This window comes from Pagrus major, chromosome 6 (genome assembly GCF_040436345.1).
Source record: "Pagrus major chromosome 6, Pma_NU_1.0".
NCBI classification, from domain to species: domain Eukaryota; kingdom Metazoa; phylum Chordata; class Actinopteri; order Spariformes; family Sparidae; genus Pagrus; species Pagrus major.
This window is the reverse complement of record NC_133220.1, coordinates 2,307,389-2,326,055: the sequence shown is the minus strand read 5'-3', so window position 1 is coordinate 2,326,055 and position 18,667 is coordinate 2,307,389. Positions and strand designations below refer to the sequence as shown.

Genomic DNA, 18,667 nt, shown 5'->3' with positions numbered 1-18,667 from the left:
CTGTGAGCCTCCTCTCTACCTTCAGCACATCGTTTCTTCCTCCTCTCCGGCTTCATTTTTACTGCCGGCACTAATTACACTCTTTAGTTTTATTCCTATCGAACCTGCTGATGAGCTTGTGATAATCTGTCATACACTGTAATGCTTCGCTCTTCTTTTACCTTTATTTCTTCCTCTGGTTCGTCCTTCTACTCTCCTCGAGGAGTTTATCTTCTAACCCTCCCGTCTATCCTCCTTTATGCTGCTCCGTTCAGAGCTCTTTTGTTGTATTCTGCTCTGCTCATTGTTCTTGCTGCGAGCCGGAGAAAGGCTTGTGTAATTCCCACACGCAGCTCCGTGCAGCATCATAATGGGTCCGCTATAATTTCACACAGTGGTTCTGGATGATAAAATAACAGTGATTACATCACGACTGCAGCACTGTACAACTTCCTCCTTTTGTTTTTGTTTGATTCCTCAACAATGAGCGTCTTTCTGACGGTCTGAGATGGAGACGTTTCTACTGCGATGACATGAGGAACGTTGGCTTGCTGTGATCTGTTTGTCTTCAGTCTCTCTTCATGTTAGGATGGTTTTTTTTGCTGCAGCTCGACCTGCTGAATTTCATATTGCTGCTGCTGGCTGATATTTTTGGAAGACTGTTCACATCTAGTTTAACTTAATAGTTATACGAACCGACAGCAACGTCCAAAAAACACACACGCTCTGTGTAGCAATAAATAACAGCATCACTTCTCTACCTGCAGCTCTGCTGCTGCTTTTCAACACACTGAGGTCAGTTTGAACGTGTCCACACACTGCTCCACTGTTTCACTGTTGTAACTCGTCATCCTTCAGGTGAATATCGGCTTTATTGATATGTTTATTGGTTTATTCTGTTCATTCTTAATTGAACTCATACCTGAAAGTCCTGTCTTGTCTTTTCTTTAACTCCAGAGTAATAAACTATAAATCACACATTGGTAGCCGGACAGTTTCCACCTCTCTGATGAAAACATCAGATCAGTTACACGGTGACTCATTCAGCCTCAGTCTGAACAAACTCGTGAACCTTTTCGATCAGTCCAAGTCGACATTTGTCATGACTCATGTTGACTCGCGAGCATGCTCTCTGTAACTGACTTTATTACTGTACTAACGGGAAGTAAGAAGATATTTTTCATGTTTGAAACAGTTTTAAAGTTGAACCCATATTTGTATTTTTGTATTTGTATGTCTATCCCTGACTACATTAGGGACATTACTACATAGTATAAACAGATTATCAGCCTGGTCAGTTATCAGAGTCCATATTCAGCAGTTTTTGGATTATCAGAATTTTGTGAATATAAAAATGTGCTACTTTGGCGAGTCTTGTGTATCTGATGGCCGTTCTGGTCAGCTCACACTGGCTGTCTCATCACATGTAACTTCAAACGGAGCTGATTTTTATTTTCGATGATCACCTAACAGTTATTTTATTGTCTCCACCAAAACAAACTGCGACTGAAAATTGGGAACATCGTTTAAATACCTAAAACAACACATTTAGTAAGTGTAATGGTAAAAACCTATAAAACATAGGTCCGCATGAATGGCCAGATCATTGTCTATTCATCCAACAGGACATGAGTCATTGAGCATCTTTATAATAAAGCACCAGAAGGGCTACTGTTCCTGAAGGTTGTTCTGCAGAAAACTCCAGTAAAACCACTCAAACGGTCTCACGAGGCTGATTATCACTTTTCATGCACTCAGACATGAGGTCAAATTCACAACGTGCACTCTGACAGGCTGGGACGGTCACGTTTCATGATGCAGTCGTCTCTCCGGCTGTAGTCAGCGCTCTGCCGTCTCACTCAATGTCCCGCCCACAACAATCTGATTGGTTACACTGTTATTCTGTGTCTCAGCTCCTCGGCCTCCTCGATGACTAATAACCAAAATCTGCACAAAAAACAACTCATAGCAGTCGATCCCTGTTCAGTAATATAAAGGCTAAAAATAATACCTGAATCTTTTGTATGGAGCCTCATGTGACGGCCTGTAGTTTGTATTACATCATCAGGACAGTGTGTCCAGCTGATGATGATGTCCGGGCAGCAGAGGACAGAATACGAGAGCAGCCACACTGTGCTGATCCATGTTTAAATGGACTGATGACCGTGACTAATGCACAGCAAGCACAGTCCCAAAGGCTCCACTAATAGTGTGTGTGTGTGTGAGTGTGTCAACATGTATGTGTGTGTTCTTTGTTTCTGACGCCCTGATTGGTCGAATGTCTGCTGGAAAGTGAGTGGACGGCGGTCGAGCACAAACACATAGATGGCATCCAGGCGTGGTGTCACTGGGACTATAAGACTAGAGGCACTTCTTCCTGTGTGTGTGTGTGTGTGTGTGTGTGTGTGTGTGTGTGTGTGTACACCTGGCTCATAACGCTTGGCAGACAGGTGTGTGTTCACTTTGGCAGAGTAGATCAGCAGTCACCTCACACACACACAAACACACACATCGTCCTTCGCTGTCCTACTGTAGGAGGTGATCAGGGACACCAGAGAGGCAGTATCTCTCTCTCTCACACACACACACACACACACACACACACACACACACACACACACACACACACACACACACACACACACACACACACACACACACACACACACACACACACACACCAGCCCTGCAGCTGCTTTTCTTCTAATTCTCTGCAGAGTGCATTATATCTAAAGGTCAGGGTGGGGGACACCCAGCGTCTCTGAAGACCTTCGTTAGCTGAACTTTAGCAGCTCAGAGTCGAACTGATGAGAAACGTCAGTCAAGAGTTTTCACTTTAAAACAACAACAACTCTATCTGACAGCAGCGTCAGCTCAGCTTTCCTGTTCATGACAATGAGTCCTGCACACTGACTCACTGAGTATCACAAACCAAAGTGACACACCGAAATAAAACTTAGTTCAAAAGGAACAGTTCGCCCAAATATCCAAAATTGAGCTCCCTCGAGCTCCTGCAACCTCTTCAGGCGCGGCTACACTAATATTTTTAGCTCAGCAGCTACAGTGAAGATTTCAGCTTAAGAAACAGTGTATATAACATCTTTTCAAATCAGATCTCAGGGCTTCTGCAGACTTGGATTACAGCCATTTTTTTTGTATTTTCTTCAGTTTTAAATCAAGTCTCCAGCTACTTCAGTTGTTTAGCAGAATGCTGCAACTCTGTTTTACTGTGAAGCTCCAGAAATGTTTTGTGGACTACGAGACTTCACCTGACTTTATATTTTTGGATGAACTGCAGAAAAAGATGCTTGGTATAGTTTATAATTATTCATTTCCCTGTAAGTTTACTGTGTCGGTGCGCTCTGATGTCATTTTAGACAATAAAGTTTAACGATTATTGCAAAAAATTTTCATAAGTCTGCCAATATATCGAGAGATTTGAGTTCTTAATATCTGCACTTGCCCCCAAAACAGAGGACGGCTCAGGTTCTAGTTTCCAAGATCCCAAAGTGACGATTCAAATAGTTTCTTTTGATCAACCACCAGTCCAAAACCCAAAGACTCAACATTCACTCATATAGTTTTGGTAAAAAATGTTTGACATTCATCCTTGAAAAATTACTTGAACGATCAATCAGTTATCATAGCTGAATTTCTTTTGATTAATTGACTAATCGTTGCAGCTCTACATGCAGGTGATCAGGATGCTCTCGATGGTGCAGCTGTAGAAGTTCACCAGAATCAGCCTTTGCTTTTAAAGTCCAAACACTCTGATGGAGGCTCCTCTTGTTGAAGCAGGTTACTTAAACAGACATATATGAGCTAATGCAAACCATAAATCCTGTCTATGTGACGTGTATCAGTTTCAGATGTGTTTATTCATCTCTGTGGTCACTTATGAAGCCGTAGTTTGTGATGCACTGGACTGATTCCTGTAACTCGGTCACGGTTCACACCGCTGTGATGGCAGCGTTCAGAAACGCTGCTCCCTGACTGTGAGCTGCCCTCTCTGTGGCCCTGATGGTCCGAGTAATCTGAATACTGATGAACCTCAAAGTGTGAAGTTGTCTATAGTGCTGCTGGATTAGAGACGAGTCGGAGCAGGAAGGCATTTCCTCGGGGAGACATAGCGATTCGTTTCGACCAGCGAGCCTATTGTAGAGGAACCAGGTGATTAGAGTGGAACTAACAGGATTGGGCTGATGCCTCGCTGCCGGGAGAGAGAGGCAGAGGAGGAGACGGCACATATCCACACTCACACAACACAACAATGCATGCAAGGATCTGAATGCATCCTGTGGCATGCCATCAGGAATAATTATAAGTCGGTTGTTTGCACACATCTCTGTCTCTCTTCTACACACACACAGTCACACATCGCTCTGCTGGTATTTGACTCGCTGCAGCTGCTACATTTAACTGTGTGGCTCAGTCTTAACACTGACTGCTCAAAACTATTCAATTCTGACATAACGTGGTGCATTATGAAGAGTAATAATGTTAACGGGAAGAATTGAATTAAATGTTTTTAGCATCTAACCTTCCTCTTAAGGAATAAACTGTGATGCAGAGTGAGAGCAGCCAGCAGCAGCTTCTCTTTTCAACACACCTGCGTTTCAGGTATTTGGATGTGCGAATATCTTCTTTATTAGCATCATTATTAAAATGCTGTCGAGAAAGAACAAGGAAGTAATAACAGGATGTTTTTCATCAAAGAAGAATAAGAAAGCAACTCTCCTCTTTTAAACACCCTTTGTGGCCGTTCGATTATAGATCCCTGACTTTATGAGGTGCACTTGAATGCACCATGAAGCCCCTCTAGGCGCCCACACGCTTTGCTGCATAATGCGGTCGTTTACAGGGTGCATCTGAATGCACCATTAAGCCCCTGTGTGTGTGACAGCAGTGGACAGATGGAGCACATCTGTAAATGACACCAAACGCTGTACAGACTCAGTTTATACGACTGTTTTGGGACGGACATTTACCGCCCTACAGCCTCCTGCGATATTCTCGCCAATCAGTAAATTGAATCGCATTTGGTGCATGGCAGGTTTTCATTCTGGACCTTGTACTGCCGGGGAAAGGCAGAAAAACAGATTGATTTTACACTCCCACTCTTTTCTAGAGATCTTTTTCCAGGATGTTTTCAGTGACGATCTAGCTGGTAGGACAGAGAGAGAGTGCGATTCACTAATATGTTCCTCAATTAATTAATTCACAACCCAAATGTCTTTTTTCTCTTGTGAAATTTAGTGTATAATTTATGGCTGCCTGATCGTCACCCGTAACAAAGAGTGGCTGGAAGTTTTGCTTTCATCAAGAGCCACAGTTAATATACAAAAGAAGAGATTTTTTAAGAAAAATCTACGTTTTTATAATACTATACACTATACTACTACTAACATACTGTATTGTGTAGTTTTAGGGAGGTTAAATAATGTTCCAGGACATTTTGCTTTTGCTGTAATTTGCCATGACAAAGCACATGGAGAACTGGTCAACTGGTCGATTTTCCAGGTTTTCCAGGTCACCTGGGAACCCCATTTTAGGATTTTACTAATTGATATTGAATCATTCACATCAGGATCGATCAATCTTTTAAACTCCAATAATAACTAATAACAGCACATGTTTGAGGTTTGCAACAGGCGTCTCATATCCAACATGACGCAGGTGCTCCTGAACAGCACCTCTCTGTGGAGTGTCATCCTGTAGGGTCGTTCCCTCCCGCTGCTCTGAAGCAGTGTTACGATAAGACTTTACAGTTGAAGTTGAATCTGAACAGAGATTTAAAGATGATGTTTTATATCCTGACGTGTCGATCTGGTTCTGTCTGCTCTTCGGTGCCTCAGCTGCTGTACGTATGCAGGTGGGGTGAATTCTTGATGTGCTGAGCTCTTTACCGCAGTGCTCTCAAGATTCCTGATATTTGCATGAGGAAACCTGAGCATCAACTTTCTCTTTCTTATTATCCCTGCTGTGCTGCATCCCATTGCCCTTGCTGTAACCTACAGAAATGAATGGCAGTGTGCCGCCCACAGCCGAGCTGTTATGCGAGTCCACTATAAGTCAAGGTTTTCTCTGGAGGTGCAGCCTTGGAAGCTCTCAGCAAGATCTGATTTTCACTTGCAAGAGAGGCTGTTTTTTCACAGTCGAGTCAACCTTAACCCTTTCTGTGCACCTAGAACAGCTTCTACAGACTTTGATACATCACCCTTTTAAAATGCAGCAACTTAAATGCTGTCTGAGAAATGTTTTAAAGTGCTACATACATTATGCATATGTACAGTATATAGTACCAACTTTATAATATCATACAGCTGCATTCAAGCTTTTCATATAGTTCAAGTCTGAAACTATAAACTGAAAAGTGTATGTAGTTATATTAAATATAAAATAAAATATGTGCATTAAACTATGATACAACTCAAGTTTCTATATATAGAAATATGTAAAGATAAGTGGCTCATACTACACTATGACTAAATGCCACAGTACATCTGGATTGGTCTGCCATAGAGGAGGGCTACATGGAAACGATCTTCTTTTATCTCATGGTAACAATATTGTACATTTATACATAGACTGTATGAGAGAAGACCAGTTTGGCCTCATGGTCGTCGCCACCTTGGTTTTTTAGAGACCATATTTGGACAGGAGGGTGGAGCTGTGGTGCAGTATCCTGATCTGACGCCTACATGGGACCATCATTTATCAAATGAACATCGTGCTGTAGTGAACAAGACTTTAAACTAACAATCGTGACCATAAACTCATCTGGAAACTGTTTACCGAGGTAATAAATCCAGTGAGAAGTCATTTCCTCATTAGCTTACAGACAAAAGACAAACAAACAGAAAATCAGCAGAGCAGATGATGTCTCTTATGTTAATACGTCTCTTATCTGCAGCACAGAACACCCAGCAGGGAGCAGCTGGAGGAAACACTGCTGTCTAGATATAGTAAAGCCTCTTACGGACATACAGGGAAGGATGGAGCTAAATAGAAGGCTGGTGTGTCGAGGACGGTGAGACCGAGCAGGACAAAACACAAAAGAGGGTCTTTTTTTAAAGACTACAGACCCAGAAGGGTTTTCAGCTCGTGATCCAGACACGGTGCTAAAATAAGAGAGGGATGGATATAAAGCTGTTCCTGCACACAGTGAGGAGGCTGCTCCCATTTAATGTTATCAGACTGTCGGTTACCTGATCACACTGCATTCAACATAATACTGCAGTACTGATGAGTTCCTGCTTTGTCTTTGCTCCTAAACAGCACAACTTCTTTTTCTAAATCTACTCTTTAGACCTAATCAGACTCAATTTATTCACATAAAAAGATTCTTATAAATTCATGAGCTGCATGAAATTGAGTTCTTCTAATCCATTTTCCACCGCCCGCTCCTGAACCTGTTATATAGGACACATACTATACTGTATATAATAATAATCTACAACCTGTGGTCATTAAAATGTATAGACCTGGAATGGCTGAGGGGCTCATTTCCCAGAGAGATTACCTGCTCAGTATCCTACACAGGAAGAACGGGGAGGCAATTTGTGTGAAAGCATCGACCTGGTGGATACACTGCGAGCTGAAGATTTCAATATGAGGTTTCCAAATGCAGCAGGGAGCGCTGATTGGATTTTATAGACTCAAATAAAGTTGTATTTTCTGAGGGGTAGACTGAGAGACATCATCCTTCACACCTGTGTACTATATGCTCTGAAGAACCGCTGTAGGTTCGACAGAAAACAAAACTGTTTCTCGCTGTTCTGTTCGATCACAGTCGAAGGAGTGATCAGCTGACAATCACAGGCCGAGACGACAGGCGACACTTTCACTCTCTCCTACGTTTTCTGACTCGACACGTCAGCACAGTGCGGCAGGGATCTGCATTTCCATCACAACGGGGCTTCAACTGATGATGCTCTTGTCTTCTGCAGTGGTCTGTAGACACACCTCCTCCCTGCAGTACCAACAGTGACTCACCTCTAACAAAGCTCTGTTCATTCGGTGATGAACACGTTTCATTTCATATAAATGCTTCGCAATAAAATCCCCGTTTATTCATTTAAAAGCTTTTATTATGAAGCAGTGTTGTGCTTTCACCAGCAGTCACAGCACAGTTTGACCAAAAGTGCCGAAGGAGAAGCCCCGAGCACTCTGTTAGAAAATGACAAGGTTAATCCGACATTCACACTTCCACTTCTGCATGAAGTGGAAGTGTGAGTGTTGGATTGTTGGTTCTGAGAGTTTGCTGGAGGCTTCCTCCTCTTAAAAAAAGTTGAGGAGAGGGTTTCAGTCGCTGTTCGACTGTCTGACAGGCTCATGTGTCGAAGTAAACCGCCGCCTTTAAGTCTCTCTACAGCACATTATGTCGTCTTGGCCTTGACGGCATGTTTGCTTTGAAATGCTTTATGCTCTGCAGCTTCTGGTCGCGACAAACACACTTCTGTAAGCGCTTGTTTTTCATCCTTAGAGGGACACAGCTTAGGTATTCAGGATTTTAAAACATCTTGTTAATTTCAAGAATACTTTTAGAGGATGTGAGAAATGTGTGTTTTTTAAAGTATGCGAGTTTAACCTGACAACCGTGTGATCTCATCGACCGGAGCTCCGGGTCGTGTTTGCAACAAACAAAAATCACAGTTTATTTAATGCTGTACTTCAATGTCATGGTTGTTTGTTAGCAATCTTATGTTGCTGTTTTTTTCACCATCAGACAGGCTGTTGAAGATGCTTATGTATGTCAGTGGTTGATTGACAGCTAACTTCCCACTCTTTGTTTTAAAAGCATCAAACTCAAATAAGAATGTTCACTTCAACAATGTCTGCCAGCGTCTGCCACCGTGTGAAGAGTAAACTCTGCCAGAGAGTGAGAGCAGACATAAAGGATGAAGAGAAAAAGTAGAAACTAGTTAGGCAGAGCGTACGAGGATAAAGAGAAGAAGTCTGCAATTTATTTACATAAGTCTCCTTCACATTAAAACTGCAGTCGGAGACGTTGGCGAGCTATATAAATAACCCACTTCTCAACACCACTACGACAGAGAAGGACGGGAAGAAAGAGAATGGGAGATGATGGAGGAGAGAAAAAGAGAGAAAGTTTGAAGAGAAAGAAGCGAGCTGAAGAGCAGCAGCTGTCAGTCTCTCTTACCTTGACATTTGGCTTCCTCGTTGAGAATCCTCTGTACCATCCTGAAAGGAAACACAAACATGAGTGACTCAGGCTGTCGAGCGAACACAGGTCTGGTGAAGAGAGAAAAATGCTGATGACTCAGCAGGTTGAATATGCAAGGCGACTCGAACATTTTTCAACAAGAACTTTTGCAAAAACAGAAAGAAAAGGAAGTTGAATGTTAACCAATGGCTGCCTCAAAAACATTCAATACCTGAAATCACATCATGTATTCAAACATGACCTGCAACACCACAGTCCAGTGTGGCAGATTTGTTATGTGTCACAGTGATACTCGGTACAACCAGGTGAAATGTGTTCTCATCTCCGAGGAGCCCACATGTCCTCACCCCGACGCGTCAATACAGCAGCGTGGTCCATGGCTTTAAAATACGAGGCTCTACCTGCTGCTCCGGTGGCTCCGTGGTCAAGTCAGCAATGATATGTTGTACGTCCATACGTCCAGGTAGACTTCCACAGTAAAGGCTCTCATAGGCAAAATTATTTAATATACAACCTCCAGTTACACATTCAAAATAAATCGTGCTGAATGCTTTGACTGTTATTAACGTTGTCAAATGGCAACGATTTATTGAGGTTTATGCAAAAAAACTACTTGGTTAAGGTTCGGCAGGAAAAAAACGTAGTTAGGAAAAGTTCATTCTTCGTGATGTAACTTACCGTCATCATTTACGTACGTTCACTTACTTACATTACATAAAGTTACAAGTTACATGTAAGCTTGTTAGTCTGTTTATACACACACAGCATCATCCTGTTTTATGGTTTGTTCAGTAAACTTTTAAAAACAAAGAACATGGACTACAGAGCTTTCTGAGAGCAGAGGCCAACTATATGCTTGAATCCATAGGTTAAGAGGCCATCTTCAAGAAATTGATGACATTTTCATAAAGTGCAGTCAGGTCAGTGCTCACTTTATCAAAGGTGTTACAGGTAAGATTTGGTTCTTAGGTGAAGGGTGAGGGTTGGTTAACTCTGGGCTGCCCCTCAGACAATCGCACCCTCTCAGCACTAAAGGCTTCAACTAGAGCCCATTTTTTTGTTGCAAGTATCTGTTTGAGTCCAATTTGGCATCATGTCAGTGTGCCAAATGAGCGGAGTGGTTCCTATTTGCTTCAGTATCAAAGGAATCCAGTGATAGTTATCTGTACATCTCTTTTCCTGATTTCTAAGAGGATTTATGGGCGTTTATTTTGTGATAGAAAATAAACTCAAACATCATTTGCAGAAATCTGTCCCGGATCAACCCTCACTGTCCAGAGTCAGAACCAGATAGATGACAAACACTGGGATCCGGGTTCATGCACCCTTAAAACTGTGTGTGAGCCAGTGAGCTTGTCCTCCTCCTGCGAGTCTCACAGGGCACAACAGCTCTTTCCACATGGACGCACATTCATCATCTGCGTCTGCGGAGTAGAAAGCTGTCATAAAAGTTGACTCAAGTCGAAGTCGAACCTTGACGGCTGAAAATGGCGTGTATCAAGGGACTAAATATGTAGGCAGAGCTCCCAGACGTCTCCTCCAACTGCAGGGACGTCATTCGTCTCCATTAGAGTGGAAAGAAAAGAGATTGCGTCTCCGGCTCGGGCGACCACTGTCTGTCAGTGACAGAGTGAAGCGACATCCAGATCAAAATGACGCAGATTATTACTCTGGCGTTCTCAGACGACCACAGATAGAAGGACTACTTATTATACTTTAATCAGAGTTGACAATATGCTGACTTTATTTGAATCGACACGACATCCATCTTGTTGCTCGCTCCATAACAAACACATTGTTACAGATGTGTGAAGAAATTTCCTAAAAACAGTAAAAAATATGATATCCTATAAAAACCTGCTCCTTATTAAACATTAAACATGTTCAGTGACACCAACACTTCAGCCGGGATGCTTCAGACTCACTTTCATCTTATCGTCTTACAAAATCGTGACGTCCTTTTTCTCCGCAGTTCTACATAATCTGATATGAATATGGAGATGGAGGCTTAATTGGCCAGTTAATTAATAACCAATCAAGATCCATTCATCACCCTCGTTAAGACGGCTGTGTTTACTCCCCAGCCTCTCATCTATATGGAAATCAGACTGGGGCTGGACCAGCAGTGTCTAGGCCTATTTGTAAGGGTTGAAATGAGTGTGTGTGTGTGTGTGTGTGTGTGTGTGTGTGTGTGTGGCTGAGTGTGTAAGAGATGACAGAAACACAAAAGAGGACAGAAAGCAGAAAAACATGAATTTGTATGTGCGACTGTGTGAATGATTATTCTATGTTTGTGCACGTGCCGATGACAGAGCAGGTGTTTGTGTGGGTCGTCGGTGTGCACGCAGGTGCATGTATGCACCTAATTTGTCCGTTGTCAAACAGCCTTTCTCTGAAGAAGAATAATCATCTCGCCTCCCGTATCCACACAGCTCACTAAGTGGTTATTAGAATAATCATTTAGCACCGTTATCAAAATAATTCAAAACAATAATCACTGTAAATCATTTCCAAGTGGGAGGCAGAACTCGAGGAGCCACTTCTGTGGAGTTAATGCGGGTTCAGGCCGAGCTCATTATGGATGCAGCATTATACAGTGAATACGGGTTTCCATCAAGCTATCAGATGAGCCAAGCACGAGTCTAAAATGATGCTTTATGTCCGTGTCGAACACATCTCCAGCTCGCTCCTGAAGAAAAGGATTGCTTGTTGACGCAGTAATAGAGCCCAGGAGGGAGTTTTTCATTGTAATTACAGTGATGACAGCGATTCAATGGAGGTGTGAACTGCAGCTGAGCCACCGAGCCGCTCACAGGGACGCTGCATGTTCAGCTTATAACACTGCTAATGCACAGGTATCGATCGACCTGCGTCCAATCAGTAAACTGTGCACACTGACCTTAAAGGACAACACAATGTATACTGTTTTACTTTGTTTATATGTGGCGGACCCTGCCACCTTTCTAGCTGCAAACAGTGTTCTGGGACCTTATTTTCCTCTGAGAACAGCTTGTTTATTCACTGATGGAGAAAATACATATTTCTCAGTTTGTATTATCACCTCATTAATATTGTAAATATTAAAATTCTGAGTCTGAATTTCTTCTCTAAAACTACATAGTGGCCCTTTAATTAACATCAGGACAGGACAGACAGTTAACCAGCACCACGGTTACAACTGAAGAGTATTTAGGAGAGCTGGATCAGAACCAGCTACCTCTCCATCTTTCTGTCCTTCAGTCACTTCTGGGTGTAACAAAGTTATTTTTTGGGAAAGTAAAACTTGCCTGCTGGTGCTGAAATGCTCCGCCGCTCCTGGCTGACACCTCAGAGTCAATGTCAAGGCACCAGCTAAAGCTTAACCCGGACAAGACAGAGCTTATGTTCCCGTCCTGACCCGTCCTGACCCGTCCTTCACCGCTTACAACATCTCGCCCACTGAGACGGCAAATAACTCTGGATTGACCTCGGATATCTAACTGTCAGTCTCTGCAAACATCGCAGCAGTACCTCCTGCTGATTCCTCCAGTGAAGCAGGAGCATCGACTCATCCAGGTGTTTGTCATCTGCCACCTGATGACTGCAGCTCCCTCCTCACTGGAGCTCCTGTGACTCCCAAAACCTTTCCCGAAGTTTTCATCATTGAATAAGAATTTGTGATCTATCTATTTAAATGAGCAATGTAAATATCATAAAGTTAGTAAGTTAAATTAACAATCTGCATTAAACATGTTGATTAAAATGTTAGGAAATTAATTAATTAATTGTATAAAGTCAGTGAAAGGTGATGTAATTCTGGTCCAGGACGCACAAGGACGTTGACTCTCTTTATAACTTGCACTGTGACTACTACGTCGTTCGCTCTTCTTCAGTACCAGAGGAAGGAGATTGAAAGGAGATTCTTCAGTGCATTCAGCTGAGTTACACACAACCACCCAACAGGTGGGAGCAGAGAGCGAGAGGCTCTGTGGACCTGATTAGCTGGACATCAAGACAAGACGACTACATGGTCTTTGTCAAGGAGCTGGTTTAACAGGAAGTCTTGGCTCTTGCGTGCAGTGATGCATTCAGAGGTGTGACTGATTTAAAGTACTTTCCAGAAAAGTTTGACACTTACACTTCCTCAATCCTGGTCCGATTTTCACCTTACACAAGTGTGATGTGGTAACTGGAAGTGCACTCCACACCGACCCGGAAATAAAATCACCAGCCACCACATTAAAAAACTACGGAAGCCCTGAGGGGCAAGTGAACTTTTTTTTTTTCTGTTGATCAATTTTCTGAGTCTGATCTAAATTATTTTCTCTCCTGTGTTGACTGGATAATAAATAAAAAGTTGTGCCAGGATAATCTTTCTTCTTTCCAAAGTTCCTTATTTTTTTTCACAGAAACTTTTCTCATCTGTGAAACCACAGAAAAAAAAATTCCATCTAAAAAGTAAATAATTTTACTCGGTTCCACACGAAAACAATTTTTATTTATATGTTTAAATGTTTTATGATTATATTTTCTTACAGATGGAAAATTAATGAACTTTCTGATTATCCTGCCAAAACTTTTTATTTTCCAACAGATCGCAGGTCATAGAAACAGGAGAGAAAATGATTTAAATTATTAGAAAATAGATCACCAGAAAACAAAAAAACTCTCTTGCTCCTCAGGGCTTCAGTAAAAAACTGACTTTACAACTAAATCCGACTGAATTTGCTACAGAAGTGAATTCATGTCGTTTTACAGCAACACAATTGTTTCCTGTTACGATGAACTAGATTAAAGAACTGTATATTTTATAGATCTATAGCAGATAGAAGCTCTCATGTCGTCCACAGCAGCAGTCGACTGTCAGGTCTCTCCACTGCCTGGTCGTTTCATATTTAGCTGTTTACTGACAGCCAGCTCCCTGCTGGACTCCAACAACAGCAGCAGCCTGCTGGAGAAGATCTGTTGCAGCTGAACAGCCTCTCCAAAATAATGAGAGGCTGTTCTTAGCTCTGACTATGGGCACTTCAGTAATGTACTAACAGTCACAATCTCACACTTCACACTGCTGCGACGCCCTTAATCGAAGTCTAATGCTTGCTCAAGTGTTATGACTGTAATCTTTAAGAATGGATCTTGGGGATTGCATTCCTGCAGCCTGGCTGCCATCTCCATATCACCGTCATTACAATCATTGAGTTTCTGTCTGAGGAGGATCATTTGGCATTAAAGCAGACGAGTGCAGGCAGCAGAGCAGGAGACAGGACGACACGTTCAGGAAAGCTTTTCCTTCAACACTCTTTCAGGATCAAAGCTCTGCAGGATTTCTGCAGCACTGGCAACGATGACATAAACACACACACACACACACACACACACACACACACACACACACACACACACACACACACACACACACACACACACACAATAAACTGGTCTTAATTCTGAAATGTGTCCCACACAGCAGTGGTCTCTGTCAGGCTGTACTCGACGCTCCAATGCTTCATTGATAACGTTGACATTCAGATTTTAAATCAACATTCGAAGGCTGTGCAGCTGTATGTTTTGGATGTCTTTTCAGCGATTCTGGAGAAACATAGTTGGCTGTTGAGTCTCATCTTCATCTCATCTCCAGGTTTTACTCACTGTGACAAGAAAGGAGCGGATGAGTCTCAACAATTAACGTTCTCCAAAATCACTGACTCCAGCTTCAGCCGGACAGTGAAGCTCCATAAATCACATTTATAAAACCACAATAACAAAAACATCTATGTCAGTTTGCACACTTTGAGCTACTTCAGTCGTTACAAAGAAACAGATCTTATTATACGTCTGCATTCACTCGGCGCTTCATTTAATCCGATGAATCTTTATTCAAAATGTGTGTTTGTTAAAGAATCTTCAGCTTTTTCTGGATGTTCAGAACTTCTTTTCGGATGATGTCCGACAGTCTGACAACAGACATTTGAAGCTTTGTTTAAAAAAACCTCAAGATCTTTCATACAGTGCTGACAGACTTTCATTTCTTCCCTGGAGACTGACACTAACCCTGACCTCAACCACTGACCCAGAAATCAGCTGAAACGTGTCCCTGAAAACAGCCTGCATTATCTGTGCGAGCTGCGTTCAATGCATTCTGGTAGCTTCCAAACGATCCACCGTGTTGGTTTGGTTTGACATCCCGGAGCAGACAGCTGGTTAGTTTTTACATGTGTTGTCAGAGGGTGTAGCTTGTTTTGGTCAAGTGTCCAATGCTGGGGAGCGTCGTGTCCCTTCGCATCAAACGACGCCCCGGTGGACACGACTCTAGTTTTGTCAAAGACTTGGCGCTCATATTTGACGGGAGGGTTGTGGCGTCCTCCCCGAGGAAAATTTGTACTTTTTTAATAAATGATATGGAATTTTACTAAATCCACTAACAACCAGCTACAACCATTAGATCTGGGAGAAGTCTCGTATTAATTTGACACAGTCCTAAGTGGTTTTCTGTGTTTCATCACGACTGCTACAGAACATTTTTTAAATCATGTTTGCCTCAATACACCAAATAACTACTAATTACACAAGCAAACATTCTCTCATAAACATCTGTTCTGAAGCACCAGCCCTTTGTCTGGACGGTATCAGAACGTGGAAATGTTTTTGCATGTTTAGATAATGACACAATCCGGGAAATCTTGAAATTGCTGCGGGGATCTTGGACTAAAGTTAACCGTGGCCTGATAATCGTGTGTGTTAAGGAGAAAGCTGTGATGCCAGCTGATGTCACAGGGGCTCAGATAATAGCCCCCGTCCTTCGCTGGCAGGGTCGCATTTAATAACCAGAGCAAATTAGATGCTATGAACTGAGCTCAGGGCTGAATATGAGGCTGGTCAATAGAAGGAGGCCAGAACAGAGAAGAGTCATGTTGTTCCCTCTTTTTCCCATCAGCTGAACACTTTCCCCTCTCTCTCTGTCTCTGTCTCTCTCTCTCTCTGTCTCTGTCTCTCTGTCTCTCTCTGTCTCTCTCTCTCTCTCTGTGTCTCTCTCTGTGTCTCTCTCTGTCTCTCTCTGTGTCTCTCTCTCTCCCTCTGTGTCTCTCTCCCTCTCTCTCTGTCTCTCTGTCTCTCTCTGTCTCTCTCTCTCTCTCTGTCTCTCTCTGTGTCTCTCTCTGTGTCTCTCTCTCTCCCTCTGTGTCTCTCTCTCTCTCTCTCTCTCTCTCCCTCTGTGTCTCTCTCTGTCTCTCTTTCTCTCTCTGTCTCTCTCTGTCTGTCTCTCTCTGTCTCTCTCTCCCTCTCTGTCTCTCTCTCCCTCTCTGTCTCTCTCTCTCTCTGTCTCTCTCTGTCTGTCTCTCTCTCTCTCTGTCTCTCTCTCCCTCTCTCTCTCTCTCTCTCTGTCTCTCTCTCTCTCTCTCTCTCTCTCTCTCTCCCTCATGGGTACAGAAAGAGCCAATCGGCCGTCGGCCCTGGATCGATGGCAGCGGCCTGCCCAGCTGTGGCTAATGAAGCACATACTCACTCATTATCAGCAGAAGACAACACTTCCTGGCTTCACACACATCCTGGCTGGAGTTGCTAATTTCTGTGAGTTAAAGCAGGAATAACAATGGGAGTAACATCGACTAATAACTTGGGCTCTCCTCCAGGCCTGCGGGAGGCTATTACAGGCTATTTGCACTCATTATTGGAGACAACTCCGGCTTCTCTGCTCTGTTTTTACTGAGAGCATTTGTGACAACACAAAATCTGCTGAAATGGTCCTTGATTCATTACAGTTTCAGACTCGACTACATCTACAGGCACTCAGGAGTGATGCAGGATCAGTTAGTAGCAAAAGAAGCACCACTTATACAGCAGCTACAGAGTCTTCAAAGGCAACCATCTTCAGAAATATGACTGAGGAGGAACAAAACTGCATTTCTGTCTAACCCTGCAGGATGTTTACAGAGAGAAGTGACGCTTCAGTGACGTTCTAGTGCTGTTGAACAATGATCAAGGACATTATTGCTGTTCGTATCAAACATCCACCCCCACAGTATCTCATGGAGCTATTCAGTCTTACCTTCACATTTTTCCAGAATCTGAACCGTCTCTCCCACCTCCAGAGCCAAACCCTGAGTCACCGAGCCCCGGAAGTTGCAGATCACTGTAGAGAAAGAGAGAGAGGAAAGGATGAGACCCTGCCCTGAGACTTGTGGAACGTATTAGCGACTCAAACAAACAGCTGCAATGCGAGTTTGGTTTCTGAAAGGAAACCTAGAAATCATTTTTTATTCTTGAAAAAAGGTACTCTAAAACCGTCATCGGCCTGCATCCCCTCCACCGTCACCGTGTGCCTGTCCGGTGACAGCAGCATGGCGTCAGCATCAGAGCCTGACTGAACACATCCAGTCCTGCTGTACCAGGCACTGGTGATGTGAGTGATGCTCATGACTGCACCGGTGCACCCAGAAAACAACAGACCTCAGAGCTTATTCCAGTGTTACAGTCGCTGTAAGTCACTCTGCGCAGGACTGAAATGTAAACTATGGAAGTTTCACCGAGGGTAAGAAGCATTACGTCAAAAGACCATACTTTATCCTTTTATTATCTATTTAACTTTGTGCTGCTTAAAGGCTACTCTGTTATTTTCCAACCTAGTCCATATCTTCTTATGTTTTTGTGTCTTCCATCCCTTTTTGACCAAAGCGAACCAAGTTCTGGTTCTGGGCTGGTTCAACCTGCAAATCCTTTCAGAACTGGTTTGCATGAGAGCCCCTGCAGAGTCACATCATTCAGTTCCTGCGTTCCTCTCTGAGTATCTGAGAACAGCTGTGATGGACTACATCCACTCTTTTCGTGTTGCTCCTGACTTTGCATGCCTACACCGGCATCCGAACATGTCCGCGGACCGCTGTCGTTTCAATACAACATCCGTTGTGAAAATCTTTAGTTTATTCTCCCGTGGATAAAACCAGAGCACGCTGCACTAGCTCTGGTTTTTAAAAATGGTGGTCATAAGCAGTTTGAGTTGGTCCGTCACCCCGCCCCCACCCCCTGACATAAGCAGTTCTTCGTCCTAGACTAACAAGGTGTCGGTGCCGCTCTGTGACAAAGTGGGGACACCAGTTTTTGATACTGGTCCAGTTTTGAGCGACACCGCAGCAGCTGGCAGCCACTAAACAGGCCTTTTTAGACAGAATGCAAAAAAGGCCCTGCTGCACTCTGAAACCAATTATTACCAATGGTGGTGGTTTTTTCGCTGCGTCGAGCAAAGACCGACCTGGTTTAACTTTGGGCACAGCGCAAAATCGTTTCTGTCTGCAGGCCCATAATCCCTCTGGGCGACTGCACACCGTTAAAGTACGTCCAAATACAGAGCTTGTTTTCGGCTCTGACCGGCTCAGATTTCTATTCTTCGTGTGTGACAACGTTATGGAAACGATCCCTGAAGAGAGAGATGTTTTTGTTTTCTTCTCGCCACAGCCACCAGACTCTGTTTGCAGAAAAGTCATTTTATCATCATAAAACACACTTCATTCAAACACGACCAAACCAAAA

The 18,667-nt window shown here is 43.2% G+C and overlaps 1 protein-coding gene across 1 annotated transcript in view; it reads right to left on the bottom strand.

Moving 5' to 3' along the window:
- Positions 1 to 18,667, bottom strand: part of LOC140998281 (dedicator of cytokinesis protein 3-like) — a 192,382-nt gene that overhangs the window by 101,598 nt on the left and 72,117 nt on the right. Inside the window, exons 2-3 of the mRNA XM_073468510.1 lie at positions 17,190 to 17,273; positions 9,143 to 9,183 (exon numbers count right to left, since the gene is read on the bottom strand). Coding sequence (XP_073324611.1) covers positions 9,143 to 9,183; positions 17,190 to 17,273 — 125 coding nt within the window. The remainder of the gene's footprint in view (positions 1 to 9,142; positions 9,184 to 17,189; positions 17,274 to 18,667) is intronic.